At 35.2% G+C, this 18,818-nt stretch overlaps 1 protein-coding gene across 1 annotated transcript; it reads right to left on the bottom strand.

Moving 5' to 3' along the window:
- Nucleotides 1-56: 56 nt before the first annotated feature.
- LOC137388825 (uncharacterized) lies at nucleotides 57-17,098 on the bottom strand. The gene is made up of 14 exons (XM_068075287.1): nucleotides 16,450-17,098; nucleotides 16,052-16,333; nucleotides 15,264-15,456; nucleotides 14,896-15,054; nucleotides 10,122-10,343; nucleotides 9,166-9,655; nucleotides 8,293-8,464; nucleotides 7,945-7,993; nucleotides 7,183-7,281; nucleotides 5,308-5,555; nucleotides 3,787-3,870; nucleotides 3,146-3,382; nucleotides 1,091-1,279; nucleotides 57-430 (listed from the first exon to the last, which is right to left on the bottom strand). The coding sequence occupies exons 1-14, from the start codon at nucleotides 16,717-16,719 to the stop codon at nucleotides 251-253; spliced, it is 2,874 nt and encodes a 957-aa protein (XP_067931388.1). The 5' UTR covers nucleotides 16,720-17,098; the 3' UTR covers nucleotides 57-250.
- Nucleotides 17,099-18,818: the final 1,720 nt, after the last annotated feature.

Here is an 18,818-nt window from a genome sequence, read left to right as displayed (position 1 = left end):
AGCCTGTTTTGTGTAAATGTATATAATCAATAAAGAGTTCATCATCATCATCATCATCGACTTAAAGGTGTATTTATAACCGTGACAATGTTGGTTAATTATATTCGGCAAAAATATTTACCAAGAAAAATTACAAGGAAAAAAGTTCAAATTTACAAAATGTACTGTGTTAAATGACAGAGGATTATAAATGATGAACCGAGATTAATGACAAAACAAGAAGACATATTAAAGTATGCAATAAAACTAATCATTGTCTGGGTGAATTTCCACCGCTGCCACCAGATGAACGACGTGACCTTTCAGGCATACGTTCTCCGAAAGCCTCCATCTCCTGCTGTAAAGACATCATGCCGGCTGCCATGTCATTTGACCAGTATCCAATTGGCTCATTATATACATTGCCTCTTGCCTTGGCCAAAGCTTCTTCCTAAGTAATAAAACAGTCTGATAGACCTGAAAGCAACCTAGTAATTTTCTCTCTACATGTGATATCATCGGTAGCTACCAAATATTGCAAAAACGGTAAGAAGAATTCCTAGTCAATAAAAGATATGTCATTATTCAGCAAAATTACGATGACACGTATTCTGGCTTTTTATAAAAAAACTGAAAACTTGTTTTATTCCTGCAGATTATCTCATGCTGTCGATAAGCATTAGAAGCAGCAAAGCATGCCATGAATGAGTTACTAAAGACAGGTCGCGTCATGTCATTCAGTTTGCCAGAATGAGTTACTAAAAACATTTCATGTCATTTTACTCAATATTAGATATACAAAAACAATAATAACAGTTGCTTTGGCTGTAATACATGATATTCATGACATTATTTTTAGTAAATAATAACTACTTGTCAACAAATAGAGATTTTTAATTTCCAGACTGGGACTTCCTATCACGTCTTTTTATCTTTTATTCTTTTTGATCCAAGAGTTCTCTATCAAGTCGCTCAAAATGTTCAGAGGTGAAATATAAATGACATCATTAACATATAAAACTAAAAACTAATAAAATTGAAAAAACTAGACCAAAAACCTAGAAAATAATTAAATATACTAATCAGAGCATTGCAACTGTCAGTCTCATACCTGGTTGTCTTTATCTGCAAATTTCTGGAACATTCCGGCGTACGTCTGTTTTACCGTTTCATTAGCACATTGTAGTTTATGTCTCGCTAAAGATAAAGAGTTTGAAGCAGCTCTATTGGAAGAATTGAGATTTAGGATGACCTTATATGTGTCTATTGCCTCCTCATAGTCCTCACGACCCATGTATGCCTGCAAATATGTACTCAGAACTTTTAATAAGATCGTACTCTACTTTTAAGGCTTCAGTAGGTTTTGAACTTGCAACTGAAATGCGTACAGAGAAAAATATATACAAATATGCTTATGAAAGGGTGTTCACTTACACATGCAGCTCTTGCTACATGTATAAGTGATGCTTCATTGGTTCATTAACACTTTCAATCCTACCTATGTATACACAAGTAAGCCCCTGATCCATAGTAACTACTTTCAGTTCACTGTGAAAGTACTTAGGGTAGCACAATTCTTTTGAACCGAGTATCATATTAAAGCTACAAGCTTGTAGAACTCTACAGAAAAAAAACAGAAATAGAATATAGCAAATAGTTTTTTTCACACTCTTTAAAAGATGTGGTATTTTAGAGGCAACTGAAGAAACATAGGGGTTGATGTAAGCCGAGCCTGAAAGTACATATTTTATGAATAGAAAACAAATAGTTTCGTGTAAAGCTCTTGTTGCTGAGGTGAAGAAGCTTTTTAGTTAGCTTACCTATTTGTTATCTTCAGTACTAACAATTTCAAACAGTGTATTTTTAGAAACTATTGTTCTGATGACAACAATTTATCATTTTTTATTGATTAGAAATGTCCTTGATACTTTGACCATTTTTCCAGAATTAATAAGTCAATCGACTTAAAACATGTGAATTACGCTGAAAGTATGTGTTGTATTATTAAGAGTTGTCTACCCCCTTGCTTATATTGTTAACCACACCCACTGTTCTGAAACATTCTAATGCCTCATGTTCTTATGAAAGACACTTATTAAATGTTGAGCATTCAGACAAGCTGTGTTCTTTATCTAATTGCAATAATCTAACAGTATGTGCCCCATGACACACTCAAAGTTTGGTAAAGCTACATAAACCGGAAGTACAAAACAAACTAATGTTCTGATAGCAGCCATTTTTCTTTTCTCGGTCTGTTAGAAGTGTGCTGTTTAATTTGGCTATATTTCAAGAAATAATAGTCCAAGGAAACATATACTGCTCAAACATATACTGCTCAAACATATACTGCTCAAACATATACTGCTCAAACATATGCTGCTCAAAGCCAATAAAGTTACGTAATTTTACGTAAACCAGAAGTCTCAAACAGAATAAAGAACTTGTGTCCCGTCGTCAGCCATTTGTAATTTATTGCTCAGATAAAAGTGACGTTGGTATTTTTACTATATCCGAAAAACTAACAATAGTCCACTTGACTTTAAAACTTTTGACTAATACTAAAATCCTATACCACAAAAAGCTGTCAAAATTTCATAATCGTTCGTCAACTGGAAGTACGTGAAAACAAAGTGAAACTTTGTTTTGAAACTTTATCTCAGCATCACTTTATCTCTTTATCTTTTAGTGAAACTTTATCTCAAGCCCAGGCGTCAAGGTATTAAATAGGGTCGGCCTGAGGCTGATGCAAATTGAACAAAAAAAAACCAAGTGAATTAGATAGATACGACTAGACAGACACTAGATAGGTAGTTGTTACGCTGCGAGTGTAGGTGGTGAATTAGATAGATACGACTAGACAGACACTAGATAGGTAGTTGTTACGCTGCGAGTGCAGGTGGTGAATTAGAACAATAAAAACATGTTTTTTCATAGCGATATCCTGTTTTTGGGTGTCTTTTGAGACGGTGGGAATAGATTAATTTGTATTTAGTTATTTTATATAAAATAATTTGATTTGAGATATGATTGAATTGACGTACGAGCTTGGCCCGGAACTCATTAAGCCCGCCACTCAATATAACCAGCACTACTAATCTAAACGAGAAAGACTGTGTGCTAGAGATAACTTACAACAACTAACAAAGGAAACCCCTAGTCTCCTTACCTGAGCCTTTCTGTAAAGAGCCTTTTCATTTTGAGGTTCTATTTCTAGTGCAGAGCCACAGCTAGCCAGAGCATGATTCCATAGACACATCTTGAGCTGACATAGAGCTGTGTTGAGGTGAAGCTTAAGTAGTAAAGCCTTACGTTGAGCCCGCTCCTCCTCAGAGTAGTTTGGGTCATCCATGAGGATCTCCTTGGCTCTTTCATATGCCATTAAAGACTCAGCTAACACACCTGACTATAAAAATGAAACATGATCACAACCTCTGTGAATGACATGTTCTTACAGGTTGTATAAGCGCTTGGTGGTCTAAAAGTGCCTCTGTGAATGACATGTTCCTACAGGTGGTATGAGCGCTTAGTGGTCTAAAAGTGAAGGGATCAATTATGCTTTTACCACGAAGTCCTTACCATTCAACTGATGATGCAAAACGGTTAAAGAGAGAAAGTTTTGTTATTAATGTATAAGCTAGCACACAATGCGACAAATAAATGCACACCTGCAAATCAACAAATACTTAAAAATATCTTGCTAAATATTACATATAAAGGGCACTTTAGACAAGAAACTTAAAAGAGAAATAATAAATCTCATACTATACCATAGATACACAGAAATGAAGATGCTACGAGGATGCTTACTTGAAGTAAAATGGTGCCTTTTGTTTTGAAGCGTTCAGCTAAGTTTAGCTTCTCTCTTGTTGAGAGCTCCCAGAGTTCTTTAGGCTGTAATGAAATATGTTCAAAGTTAAGAATCAAGCTGATTACTGAAGTTTAACTGTGATTAATACAGAATCCTGATGATAAGCTTTACTAACACATATTGAAACCAAAATAACCAGCTTGAAATCTTAACCACCTTCCCGCAGCTTCTTAACTTCAGCAGTCCTTACAAGTTCTGAATACAAGGGGGGAGGGGCGACCCTAGTGCCTCAAACAAACAGTGTCCCCTTCGTGAACTATTGGTGAAGCTAAGCAGGATTTACGTTATCAGAATCAAAGCAACACCAATGTCATAACGAGTATGAACAAAAAAAACTTCCATGATCCAACCATCCATGTAGAGTAAAACAGTATTTTAGGATGACAAGATCTTAAATGTAAATGTTTTTATTACAGAAATGTAAGCGCAGCAACTGTCTTAAGCAGTGTGAAAGGCTACATGCTGATCCTGAGCATCACCAACATATAAAGAAATAAAAATATGTAAAATTGACAAACTAAAAATCTTAAGTTGATCCAATACAAACGGACCGAAGTAATCATATAAGAATTTGACTGTCTCTACGGTTGAACTAAGCTTATTTATGGATAGGTTTTTCACTAGAAATAACTTATAACTTTTGCTTTGTTTATATATAAGACTGCTGGTCAATGTATAATGTGAGACTCTGTCATATATATGTAAATAGTAACAATACCATAAATTAACAATGCAGCTTTTTGTCCATCTATGAATATGTGATGGACTTGAATGCTTGAATGAAATAGAATGCTTTAATTAATCTCTTCCTACCAATTTGATAGTCGATCTCAAAAGGGCCGTGTACATGGACATGATTTTAGCATACAGACAACAATTATACAAGACCAGAAAAACTAGTAAGGTTAACCAAGAACTTATCAGATGTGTACCTCCTGAAACGGCACAGGACTGTAGAACACGTGATGAACTTGCATGCGTATAAAAATACGATGTATAAAAACATACATATGTAACATACATCAGTGGTTGCGATATCAGAAAATTCATAAACAATGATCGTGAGATGTTTTCACTCTGCAAAAATGATAAACATGTCAACCTGTTCAGATACAAAGTAAATTAATGTCCAACTTAAACACTCGTACTCGGGGCCCAATAAAATCATCTGCAACAGAAAGCTTATTTATATTTCTGAAACACGGCTCTGACCGCTTCAAAGAATATTAATTATTTAATTAAACAAGAACAAAAAAGTATGATCAAAAAATTTCCAAATTCATTAAAGTAAATCCTTTGTTGGTACATTGTAACCATGCGTACAGCCATGCGTACAGTTGTACTAGCCACACTACTTGGGTACTTTGAAACTTAGCCTTTAAAACTTTGTTCAATCTGCGGGGACCGACTCACTATAATCGAACATAGGAAGGGTGGCTGCTACTGATATAAACACAAACCTTATTAAACTGGAGTAGTTGCACCTCATACTGTACACAGGCATGAGAAGGGATACCCAACTCATCACTGCCTGTCTCAGAGAACGCGTATTCATGCGAAATTGTGAGACGAGACTTTTCACCTTTTCTAAACTTTTTTACTGCCGCTTCGACGCCTTCTATAACTCTCTGCTCAAATCCAAGACCCAAGTAGAATGTTACTTCCCTTTCCTCAAATGTTCTACCTTGGTAGCTACCCTTTAGGTGCACTGCAACAGTGACAAATATTACTATTACATGACATTATCAATGTTGTGACAGAACAATCCTATGTCTTCAGTTTTAATTACCACAGTTACATGTTAATACAAATACATTTTTGTTGTTTCCTGCATGTTGTACCTTCAAGTGCAAAAAGCCAAGAAACTAATTGATGAATACGCACACAGAGAGCATTAGAAATAAAATACATGTAGCAGTGTAACATAAAATAATGGCAGTGGTGTGTCTATTAATAGAGTTGAAACAGTTCATTCAAAAAGCAGTAAGTGGAGTGACTAATCTACCTTTTGACACTCACTTGAAAACTTATTCTAGTTACATAAAAACTCCTCCACTGATAGCTGAAAAGTCTGTCTACTGCACTCACTGCACATATGAACTGCTAGCCCTACACAGATACAGCCAAAACTGGTTCACCAATCAGAAACATCCTTATAACGATACTCAAATCACTGACACTACCCTACTATGTACATCAGCTATGTTTGTGTTTTAACAAAGCAAAGGCAGACTCTTGAACAATGAATGCTCATTAATTGAACTTCAAACAACTTACTATGTTATCAAGTAAGTCATAAAAATATCAATTGTTATAAATGCCAGCTAACTAGAAGGCTTTCTATACAAGCTTATGTCAGAAATAGAGAATCATAGTACGGCTATACTGAATTGTAATAATTATCTATATGAGAGTTACTCTTCCCTTCCTACAATGATCCTTGATAGCTCATGGCAAGCTTGCCATGGGCTACCAAGCTTGATCTAGTGGTTGTTATAGAAAGCTAGCACATATTATAGCAAGCTAGCAGTTTTTGCAGCAAGCTGGCATGTGCTACAGTACGCTCGCTTGTGAAATGCCATGCTATTGCCAGCTATAGCAAGCTGGTGTATGTTAACCTGTGTATTATAGCAAGCTGGATTTTTACAACAAGCCACCGAGTTAAAGCAAGCCAACATTTTATAGCAAGCCAGAGAGTTATAGCAAGCTGGTGTTATAGCAAGCTAGCGTTTTATAGCAAGCTAGCATTTTATAGCGAGCAAGAGAGTTATAGCAAGCTGGTGTTATTGCAAGCTAGCATTTTATAGCCAACCAGAGAGTTATAGCAAGCTGGAGTTATAGCAAGCTAGCATTTTATAGCAAGCTAGCAGTTTATAGCGAGCCAGAGTGTCATAGCAGAATGGCGTTATAGCAAGCTAGCATTTTATAGCGAGCCAGAGAGTTATAGCAAGCTGGTGTTATAGCAAGCTAGCATTTTATAGCAAGCTAGCATTTTATAGTGAGCCAGACAGTTATAGCAAGCTGGTGTTATAACAAGCTGGTGTTATAGCAAGCTAGTATTTTATAGCAAGCTAGCATTTTATAGCGAGCCAGAGAGTTATAGCAAACTGGTGTTATAGCAAGCTAGCATTTTATAGCGAGCCAGAGAGTTATAGCAAACTGGTGTTATAGCAAGCTAGCGTTTTATAGCAAACTAGCATGTGTTAATCAGCCACAGATAAGAATCGTGAGAAATAAACTATGACTTGTATGCAGATATGAGAAGTTCTGAGGAGAGAGCCATCTTCTCCCTTTCCTCACCAACAAACACTAGTAATTCAAGGCAACTTAATTACCTGTGGTGAGGGATCCATCCACAGGTTTGTGTTTCCCTTCTCCCACACAAATTATGGATCTGAGTATGCCCCCATCAGCTAGATCTGTTATATCTTCTTCTATAATGCCATAGCAGATACGAGCTATACATAGATGGGAGAGTCATCATGAATTACCAATCAGACTATGTATATGTGATAATTCATGGTGATATAGGAGCTATACATAGATGGGAGAGTCACCATGAATTATCAGATAGACTATGTATATATGTATACAGCTCTCATGACCTTGCCCATTAGCATCCACTACACAAAGTATTCCAAGGTTGCTGATAGTCTAAATACTTGAGCTCTAAAGAAGAGCGGTATAAATGGACTTGAATGAATAAATGAATGAAACACACAAGCAACAGAGGTAATCAATTCATGAGACTCACAGCAGTGTACGCAAGGATGGATCAGACAGTACTCGTTGAACTCGTCAGCTATATGCATACAAATTACAATGCAAAACTACCTTTTGCATATCTAGCTATATTTATATGACAGATCAAAATTTGACTGTTATAAGCAAACATCATTTTTTAATGTATTCTCTGAAAGCAAGTCGTTCACAACCCAAATAATCGGCGTGATTTAGGAGTGTAATGATAATGCAGTAGAAATGATGATCTCAAAGCTATTAGAAAGCTTGAACAGAATGCACAGCCAGAAAACTAAATTCAAAGAGCAAGATTTACAAATCGATGACAAAATGTAATAGAGCTAACCACAGCTCACCTGCAGGAGGGTAGTTCTCTGACTCGACATCTGTGTCTTTAGAAAGTTGCTATAAAAAGATCAAAAGCCTAATTTAATGAAAGGTACAGAGGATCAAATAGTTGTCTTTTCACATTAAAATAAATACAAGCAGAGAAAATAGAGCAATCACAGAATTTATGCAAACAGATTTAACTTGATGGACCATGTTCAGACGAGAAGTAAAATGTGGCTATGATTAAGCATAAAGTTAACTACTAGTAAATTACTAGTTAACTAAAGTAACTACTGTATTTCTAAAGAAACTTTCTCCTGTGCACTGGGTAACACTGTAATACACAGACACTACATGTATTTTCATAACCTTACCAAAGGCGTCTCCTCATCCATCAACTGCTTGGAAGAAAGCTTGATATGGCTCTGTAACATAAAAACACTTCCTGAGCCAATTTGAGCACAACAAACGTTTGCTGTTTTAACTGGCCGTTGCAATTTAAATGTTGAGTTTTTTAAAATTATTGTTTTCATGTGGGTAGATGATCTAATTTAATGAGTAATACAAAATAGTGTTTGGATGAGAAGTTCTATAACTACCACCAGCTTACACGAGGAATCTGCAAACAAGCTGATGCCAGTATGACATCCTGTTTGTGTCCCCAAAAAATGTACATTCTCAAGGAATAGGAAAAATGCAGAGCTTTAAAATAAATTTAAAACATATCGAGGCTTAATTTGTAACAAATGTTTTAATAATACGCAACCACCACGAGCAGTTGCTACTCTTTTGCAAATCATGCTTACAAAACAGAAAAACGTTAGCAAAAAACAGCGAAAGATTTCGCAACAGACATGCATACTGAAATGCTGTATATTACAAAAGTTAAAAGATTGTTTGAATAGCATTTATTAGATTTTTACAAACTACATAACAAACAACAATATAATATATATATATAATATAGGACGGACCAAAATGTCAAATAGCTATAATAATAACATACCTACTGTATATGCATTGAGCCTACATGTTAGCCTCACCACAAGAAAAGTTTTAGCAGTAAAACTCCAATTGTAAATGCAAAATATTTTTGAGTAAAATTGCATTTAGTCAGCTTTAGTCATTGGCTTAATACCTAATGTTGAAAACATCCACATCCAAACAACCTTAACATGTACAGGACGGAGAGATATAAAAACACCCGGAGTATACGATATGGATATAATCAAAAAACAGCAATTTAAATATCTTTAATAATAATATCTAAAAACTCATTTTTCAAATGCCCTGGAATTGGAAGCAAAGCAAGGTCCACTCTCTGTCTCCCAACGGCGTACCAAACAACTTTGGCCGCCAATGTCTTGAGCCTGAGAAGAGGTGGTTGAGTGATAAACTTCAACATAGAGGGTGTAAAGAGCTTCTCATGCCCAACAGATGCCTCAAAAATAGTAGCATTAATTCTAGTAGCAGCTTTGGCTGCGGTGTGCTCCATGGAGTTAATAATCCATCTTACAGCTGGGTTTCCATTTAGGGTATGAGACAGGTGAAGTTCAGGCAGAAAATTGGAAAAGATCATTGCTTCTATATACTGGTTGATGAGATAAAGAGGGGAAGGATGGCTTGTAGCTGGACGACTGGGGTTAATCCCGTGCCACAAGTACTTGTACACTACACGCTGTAGATTCTTTTGTATGGAGTTACTCCTCTGTGTTCTTCCCATCAGCTTTAGCACTCCTATATAACACAAAATCCCTCAAAATATTTCGACTTTGGAGGTAATGAATTGTAGACCAAAATTCTAAAAGCTTTGATGTTTTACTACTGTATACCAAGAAAATTTTCTTGAAGGATTAGGAAACTGTACAGAACGAAAACGCACAACCAAAAAACAAAGCTTGCAAAATTACAAATAAACCGGCTAATTTAATATTTTTATCGATAGATCAGCTTTGAAAACCATGTTTATAGTTTTCACCTTGTATTGCAACCTATATTGATTATCATGCCAAAAAACAAACGCTGTAATCAAAAAGTTCTTCAAGGTTTAACAAATTTAAATGTGATAATTTTACATTGACAAATGCCAGTGAAGATAATTTAAAATAACAAACATGAGCTTCTAGCGTAAACAAAGCTTCTGACAGTGACATAACACAAGCAGAGATAACAATAACTACCACTCACAGTATCCAGAAAATACCTGACAAATCGTGTGTTTTAAGGTTGTGCCGTTTCCTACAGTCGAGAAGAACAGTCACACAGCTCAGAAGCACCTCACTAGCAGGAAGATTAAAATCTGTACAAAGGGAAGCACGAATGGAAAGAGCATCAAAAACTGATCTGCACAAACTTCGGCCAAATGCAAGGGTATCTGTCTTCTTGTCAATGGAAATCTGCACTTCATCCAAATCGAGTCGAATATCTAAAATATTGACATACTTTCCGTGTAGCTGATATAAAAAAGGTCAATTTAAATTACAATGATGGTCAGCGACTAAACATACAGTTAAGGACTGATAAACCTAAGGCTAGTTTATAACTACACCCATTACCAAATTTGAAAACCAAGGTCAAGGTGAGTTGTTAGTCACCAGTAAGGATAAGTATAATTGGACCTAACACAACTTTCAAAAACAACCAAAAAGCTCAAAGTTTGGCATTTAAAAAAATTACAAAAACATTGATTCCCTAAATCTTTTCAACAAAACTGCAATGAACTACTATAATAAATACCTAAATTATGTTTCTGTAGTAACTAAGCTTTCCCATCCAGTTTTATAAAGTCTAAACCAATAAATGAGCTTTTACAAAAAATCAGGAAACTGGCCAATAATGCAAATTATAGTTTGTTAGGACTTGGTAAACAAAAACATTCACGCAAAACTACTTACAATTTCTAGATTAAAACTTAACAACATAAAATACTACACATTTTAATGTCTACTACTAATTTCAAATAAGAAAATAGATTACTTTGGATAAGATATGAAATGAATGACAATGCACAACTAAATTTATAAACTGACATAATCAGACATGGTGAAAGCAGTAGCCAAGTAGCAAGTACAACAAATTGAATTTAACTACAGTCTGTTGTCTAACCACTTAAACCTCAATATCTTAAGTTAATCCATTCTGGTATTTATATCATATGTTAAAACAGTCACATATTAGAGAAAATATTCTTATAAGAATACAATGTATTTTGTTCAATTCATTACATAGTTCGATAAACAACAATTATTAATTAAAGGTTGACTTGCAACAAAATTCACATTACAGTTATTTGATATGAAAAGATTCACCATGTCTTACTCTGTTGTGTTGCAGGTGCAAAATATGTGGAAAGTTGATTACAAGCTCTTAAAAGCTAAAAAATGAACAGAAAATCGCAGCCCCACGAGACCGCCGTAGTTTGGATTCCCTTTCCAAAACGGCTCAAATGTGATGTAGTTGTGAGAGATGGTTTCTGTTTACACTTTCATGCAATCTTATTCGTCGAAACACTTTCACAAATATACTTCACGCAGTCAATAAAACTATGTCTATTGTTCTTACGCGTCAGTTTTATCGTCATCGTAATGCAGTCACTTGTAACAATGATATCTTATAACTTACCGTAAAAATTCATTAAACATTTTAACCTTAGCTTGAAGGAGTACATATCATTGTCTGATAATCATGACGAGCCTGTTGGTCACGTGTGATAATCGAAAAGTGCTGCAAAAATTATTTGCAAAGTATTGGGTCACATGATCAGATTACGACTTGACGATTGAATAATGCCGAAAGAAAACTGTAAAGTAGCGAGCATAACACTTCGGTAAAACCCGAAGTGTTTGTCATAAACTAGTACTACGATAAGTTTTATATTGAGCTTTGTATTGGCCTTTCAATTCATGTGAGAACATACGTGACAAGACGATAACCAAATTTCGTGGTTACGTCATCGAAATAAAGAGATTCTAATCTACGGCAGCTTTTCGTTTTGGAGCTTTTAAGAGCTTGTAATCATACTTCCACATATTTTGCACTTACAACACAACAGAGTAAGACATGGTGAATCTTTTGATACCAAATAACTGTAATGTGAATTTTGTTGCAAGTCAACCTTTAAAGTAAACACATATAACATTAAAAAAGTTAATTAATATGGTTATGCAAAAAACTAAATGTAAAACCTTAAGTAATACATAAAAAACTAAAATGATGAAGAAATAATATAAACCTTTCTTTGCTGCTTCACTTTTAAGACATTTAATATTTAAGTCTGGCGACCGAGTGAATAATAAATATACATGTACATATAATTTATATATTTCATTATTTTTATGCTTTGTTTTTATTTTCTGCTAACTTGTGCCGATAATCTTTTTAGAAAGTTTGGATATTGTATGTTGAAAACTACTTTGTATTTTGAGACAAATATTTTTTATCGTGCATGTTTGATAAAAAACATTTTATGCACAGGTAATTATAAGTCAAGGCTTGCTCGAACACCTCATAGCCTTGCATAGAGGAAACTACACACCAGTCACATAAATTGAAAAGAAACATACTTGTATTTAAAAACCTTCACTTGCTGAAAGTTGATAAGCACACGCAAAATGCCTAAAATGTGAAAGCAAGTCAGAGACAACAAGCGCTAGCGGACAAAAGGTTGAAAAATCTACATTACCTATAACGCTTTGCAAGCCATTCACATTAATCCAAGAACACTTTTAATCCACAATGGTGTAGTATCTTCAAACTTCACTCGAACAAGAACACATAGCTAATGCGATGGTTTTATTCTAGCATATTAAGATGGCTCAAAAACATTTAAAGTGAAAAAAAACTTGTGACTGTTGTATGATCAATAACTTGCTAATTGTTTCTTCAAATCTGGCATTAACAATCAAAAGTATATAACCAAAACTACAATGTTATGTATGTGTCACTATATAAATTAGTATCCTCGGTTTTGTAATACACAGTATGTGTATATTTATGTATATAAGTACATTAACACCATCTATGGTTTATGTGTGCATTTGTCCATACTGTGTGATGCCATTAAACTTCCTAGAAGTCCGTTTTAACAACTTCCTTAGCAAGTACTCTGCATCCTAAATATTAATCAAATTAATAATAAATTTTAAATAAAACAATGATTAATGAATTGGAGTCTCTTGCTACAATGAACTCGAGTCGACAAAAATTCCAAAACCAAAAAAGGGTACAGCAAAATCATGACAACATGAGAAAGCCATGTTCCTGCCAGACAATCTTGAAAAGAAGGATGAAAGAATGTTTTGTTTCTTCCAGGGTAATATAATGATCCTCGTAATCTAAGACTTCCCAACTGAGTTCTTTTGTTGTTGAAAAAAATAACCATTTATATTGGAGACTCGCCCTAAAAATAAAAACGAGTACAAATTTTAAACATGCCGTTTGAAACTAAGTGTATCCTCACATTCACAGATATAATTTCAAAAACAAAATGGAGAGCGATTGTAATGGGCTAAAAAAGTACACTATGCATTACATAATGCTGTCAAGTGTTATAAGGTCATACAAAATATGCAGAGTAAGCTGTCGGTTTGAAGGATTTACTACTGAATACCAATGTGAGAAGGAAATATGACTAACATACCTTTTACACAGATTCAGATAAAGGCTTCTTAATAGAAGGTTTTTTCCAATTCGTTAAGGTAAGAAGTGACTTGAATGAATTCAATGATTTGAAAAAAGTTCCAGTAGAAGTTTTATTTGTAAAAATCTAACTATGAAAAACGCTGATGTCTCCATTACATTTATGTTTGGGATGCTTGCACATCTCCTCGACGAAATTTGTTAGCGAAAAGGTAACGCCTGCTATTTTGATTACTAAATCTATATAGAAGAAAAACAAAATATCTAAGATGGCCATAAATGTGTAAATTTATTGGTGAATGCACACGAACCAATCACAAAAATAAAACTTTTGATAAAGCATAATAGAAAGGATAATTTAAGATTTATTGCTCAACACAACCGTCCTAAACAGTGTTCTTAGTTTGAATACAAGCATCGCTACAACAACAGATAATCTTCTGTAGCAGTCATTATGTGGTAAGATCAACATACCTGCTGATCTTATGAAGGAATAATACTGCACAACTGATTAAAGTAGTGATTAGATAAATGTGTCTCTTTGAAATCAGAAACTATGAAGAAATATAATGTACATGTAGATATGGATGCCAGCGCAACTTGTCAATGTACTCATTACAAGCATTACAATATACATGTATATATAAATCTCAAAGTCTGTTCTTCGGTCTGTCTAGTTATAGCTATTAAAATCTAGGAATGAAAGATCCGCTTCATGCTGGATTTGATCTCGAAACCTCCTATTCTCCAGACAATAACGTAACCAATTAAGCTACGCGAGATGCAATGGATTCATTGGGAGATATCAGTCGTTATATCGGTTGAAATTCGCATAGCACTCTGCGTTACGCAATGTTATTGAAGCTTGCTCTCAAAGCTCTTATTGGTAAGTTTAGCAATACGGATAGTAGCTTACTCAAATTAGTCATTGGTAATGTGCCAGGCTAATGGCAAGTGGGAGGCAACTACATTACCTGCCAATTGCCTTCTCTTTCGATGTAATTTGTGAACTTATATGTATAAGACGTTATTATATAATGTGCACTATCACATTTTTAATTAATAAAAGCTTTAGAAAGTTGCATTATGATCCACCAAACTGTGGTAAGCGGAACGTGAAAGTTAACGATTAAAGATACAAAAAGAGTCGGTTCCTTATAGTTGAAAGTTAAACTAGCATGATTTTTGAATTGGTCATTATATTTGAAGTTTTAGCTGATTAAGATTGAGTTCAGTTCACTAGTTATGAGTTACTGACACAGTAACTAGTCGCAAAATCCTAAGCATATTAAGACCAAGCAAAACGAAAGTTTTACTAAAGACATGTAAGAAGAACATACCTTGTTTAACAAGGATTTTCAAGCAAGCAAGCAGTTCATGTCCCGGGATTGATTCGGAGACATACTCCTCACCATAGTCTTCGGCATCACCAAGTATGAATGTTACCAGAGTGTACAAAGGATAACTACCAACAGGATATTGAGCTGCCACATCAGCACCTATCAATAGGAAAGGTTAACGCGTATTGCAGCTGAAAAGCTGAACATTGTAATTCAAGGTAACAAAAGTTAAATGAATAGCTAATGAACTGTATTTGAAATGTAATATTTCAATTATAATACTCATAATGCAATAGACATACAGAATCATGTTATATTGTTATGACATGATATTAGCTGTCGAAAGGAAAACTTGCAAATAGTTCTACCATATTTCAAAAGAACTTGTGTTGTAGCAGCGATGCCATCGTGTCGCACAGCGTGCCTGTTGTAGCCAGATGAGTATTGGTACAAAAAATGAAATGGGTTCATGCCTTCTATGAACATGTCTGAAAAGCCATTTGAGAGAAGAACATCTAAGCAGGCGTGTCTCTTTTTCAACAAAGACCACCTGAAGGCCTCCTGAAATTTAAAATAGATGAGTCAAGAAAGAAAAGAAAATCAAGTTCAAGCAACTTTTGAGAGAACCAAATGTTCATTATTATCATTCATTATTATTAGAGTAACGATACTGGCTAGATGATTGATCACCAAAAGGGCTTATGACAGTGGGCTACAACTGCAACATAGTAATAATATGAGTCATTCAACTGCTAATATAATTATAGCACCCTAAGTTATTGACAGTTTACAAAAATTTCATTCGAAACAATCCGGTTGTTTTAATTAATTTACATAAAATATTCTAACAGAAGCGCAGCAACAAATTTAATAATTGTTTTCTTTGTAACTATTAAAAGCATAATCCTCCAGTAACATGGTTATGCTGTGATGGAGCATGCGGATAGAGAACTACTTTTGCGACTGAAGTATTATTTGCTTTTTGTAATTAAACACCTACATAATACACAAAAATATTTTAGTCGATAGCAAATTTGTTATTCCATTACAGCTAGCGAAAATGTTCAAAGCCTAAGCGAATGTCGATTAGTATTTGAGGGAAATTATTTCATTGCAAAACTATAACTGTTTCAAAGAGCCACTGCAGAGACTGTACCTTAATTTCATTTTGAGGTACTGGTGACTTGAGGTAAAGTTGCAATGCTGATGGATGGTTGAGATCACAAAGCAGCCCAGCAGGGGAAAAATTATTAGCGTTAGGAGAAGGAATATACCGAAGCAATGCCAAAAGACATTCAATATCTTTGGTTGTTACAATAATATCTAATGGCAATTGGCCAAGTTCTAAGGGCGCCATGGACTTGTATGTATTTGGAGCGTGGAAACATGAGTTTGGATAGCAAACTCTTCCCATGCGGTAAAAGTCTTGAGGACGCGCCTACAAAATGTCAAAAAAATAAATAAGAAATATACTAAAGCAATGCTTTAGTGCTTTTGCAAGCACGAAAATTATGCAAAAGGAGCAATACACACCGAAATGACGTTGTTACCAACCTCCAGAATCTTCTTGATCATATTCTGATAACCAAGCTTACAGGCAAGATGTAGATAATCATTACAAGGAGGATGATGTGAAGCATTCTGGTATGGTTTCATAAGAAGGTACGATAAAGCTGATTCGTTTCCGGAAATGATAGACTGCTGGATAAGGTCGTAACTATTTTGCATTTCATAGCTCAATGTTGGAACATTTTCCAATATGTGATCGATCTCATCAAAGTCAGTACTACTGGAAATGAGCATCGGTAGTCCTGAAGATGTCATACTTCAAACCCAAAACTTTCTCATCGTCGAGAATTTTTCACGCTATAAGTACCACCAACGACTAGTACATAAAGTCATTGTTAATATTAATGACGGATGCTTGGCGAATTCGAATACCCTACGTGTAACTTTTCATTTCGGTGACGAAAACCTGCTACACCAGCAGCTTGAGCAATTTCTAACATTAACTGATGTTTTAAGAAAACTGTAATTAAGACAAGATGTTGTGAGCATACAAATATGTATAGTTTATTTAATAAACGAAGCAATGTATTATTTGTTTATAGCCTAAAGCACATTGGTTGAACATTCTAACTGATTTAAATTAGCAATATGACATGAAATATTTCTAGCGATTGCATACTGTAAACTGTGGCACATCGACATACGCGTATTGTACTAACATTTTGAGATCTTTTATTTAACAATATGCGTGTGAGAAAGGCACAAAACAAAACAAAATAGTTAGCTGTGAGTCTATAGCCTGTACAAAAACATATTTACGGAGGTCTGGCTCGCATTGACGCACTAAAATACATGATCGTATATTAGCGCGCCATCGTTGGCTGCTGCTATGGACCTACATGTACATATCACTCTTCTCTCTATGACAATGCGAATGGGTACTGCTAGCCTGTCTTGACAAGCTGTTGTTTTTGCGTAGTTGTCCCCCCGTCGAGCGGCGAGCGACAACAGCTTGTCACAAGACGTACTGCACCTGATGCATTAGCTGCACTTATAAGGAGTTATTCTCTTCCGTCTATGCGGCTTGGTTGCGATGTTATGTCGGTCGCTCCATTGGTAATCATAACGAATTTTGCGCAAAAATTTATGTAGAAAAAATAAGATTATAACGTTTAACCAGCGACCAGTCTCTGCGGTAAACTTTAGTAGAACTTGAGAACTTAGGCAATAACAGCGACTAAAAATGTCGTTATTTGTGCGCTCAGTCAGTTTTATTTCTATTTTTGTATCAGTCAGTTTAATTTGTTCTAATGGATTTTATTTTAAGTTTATTTTATTCTTAAGTTCTACTAAAGTTTATCACAAAAACTGATCTTTGGTTAAACGTTGTAATCTTGTTTTTTTTCTACATACATCTTTGCGTGAAATTCGTTATGATTACCAATGGAGCGACCGACATAACATCGCGGCCAAGCCGCGTAGACGGAAGAGAACAACTCCTTATAAGTGCAGCTGATGCATCAGGTGCAGTACGTCTTGTGACAAGCTGTTGTTGCTCGCCGCTCGACGAGGGGACAACTACGCAAAAACAACAGCTTGTCAAGACAGGCTAGGGTACTGCACAAACAGGTATCGAAAGAACAGGAAAGCCGCAATTTATGATCGCAATTACTATTACGTACAATGTACATGTAATAGCGTTTTGTGACGCTACTACAAGAATCGAAAAAAATATTAGCAGCTACAAGTACGATAAAATTTAATGTGCAGGATTTTTTTGCTAATACCAATTGCGAGCACAAATCCATAAAAAGAACCGATTGGAACAACCTATTTTCTCATGAAAACCTCAATAAATAATATTCACAAACAAACCAACCTGATTAAACACAATACAGGGGGTCCTCCCATGTTTTGTGACGATTCTGACGACCCGACGACAGGGATATTTAAAAAGTGACAGACGAGACGACCATTTACCAATGTAGGTGACGAGGATTGCGTAAATAGGATTACTAAAGGTACGGCTGCACGTAACGAATTTTTCGTTGGTTCGGAGTTCTGGCCGAAATCACGAAAAACGCAGAATTAATCGGTCAAAATTCGCAGAATTATTTGAGCTGTGCATGCCCACCGAGTTCGTCGACGAAACGCTTTTAACAGATTAAACAAATTATTAGCGAGCACGATTCTAACAGCTTTAGCAATTAGTATAGTCCAAGACATGTACCGTGACACACAATAAAAATACGGAAGCATTTCAACATAGAACACACGATGTAACTGTCTAAGTCGCGCTATTATTAGTTAGCAAACACGACTTTAGCAAATTTTAAGATATACGTAGTCCGAAAACATAATGCGACACACAAGAAAATTATTACAGAAAGTTATCATAGTAAATACGATGCAAC

The sequence above is a fragment of the Watersipora subatra genome, chromosome 1 (genome assembly GCF_963576615.1).
Source record: "Watersipora subatra chromosome 1, tzWatSuba1.1, whole genome shotgun sequence".
Lineage (NCBI taxonomy): Eukaryota > Metazoa > Bryozoa > Gymnolaemata > Cheilostomatida > Watersiporidae > Watersipora > Watersipora subatra.
The sequence above is the reverse complement of the archived record's forward strand: the minus strand, read 5'-3'. Positions and strand labels throughout refer to the sequence as shown.

Coding starts and splice junctions, on each gene's coding strand:
- LOC137388825 (XM_068075287.1), bottom strand. CDS start 16,719: ATGACATCTTCAGGACTACCGATGCTCATTTCCAGTAGTACTGACTTT. Junction 10,344..14,895: donor GAAAATCCTTGTTAAACAAG/GTATGTTCTTCT, acceptor TCAATATTTTAG/ATATTCGACTCGATTTGGAT. Junction 5,556..7,182: donor GGATGGATCCCTCACCACAG/GTAATTAAGTTG, acceptor TCACTGTTGCAG/TGCACCTAAAGGGTAGCTAC.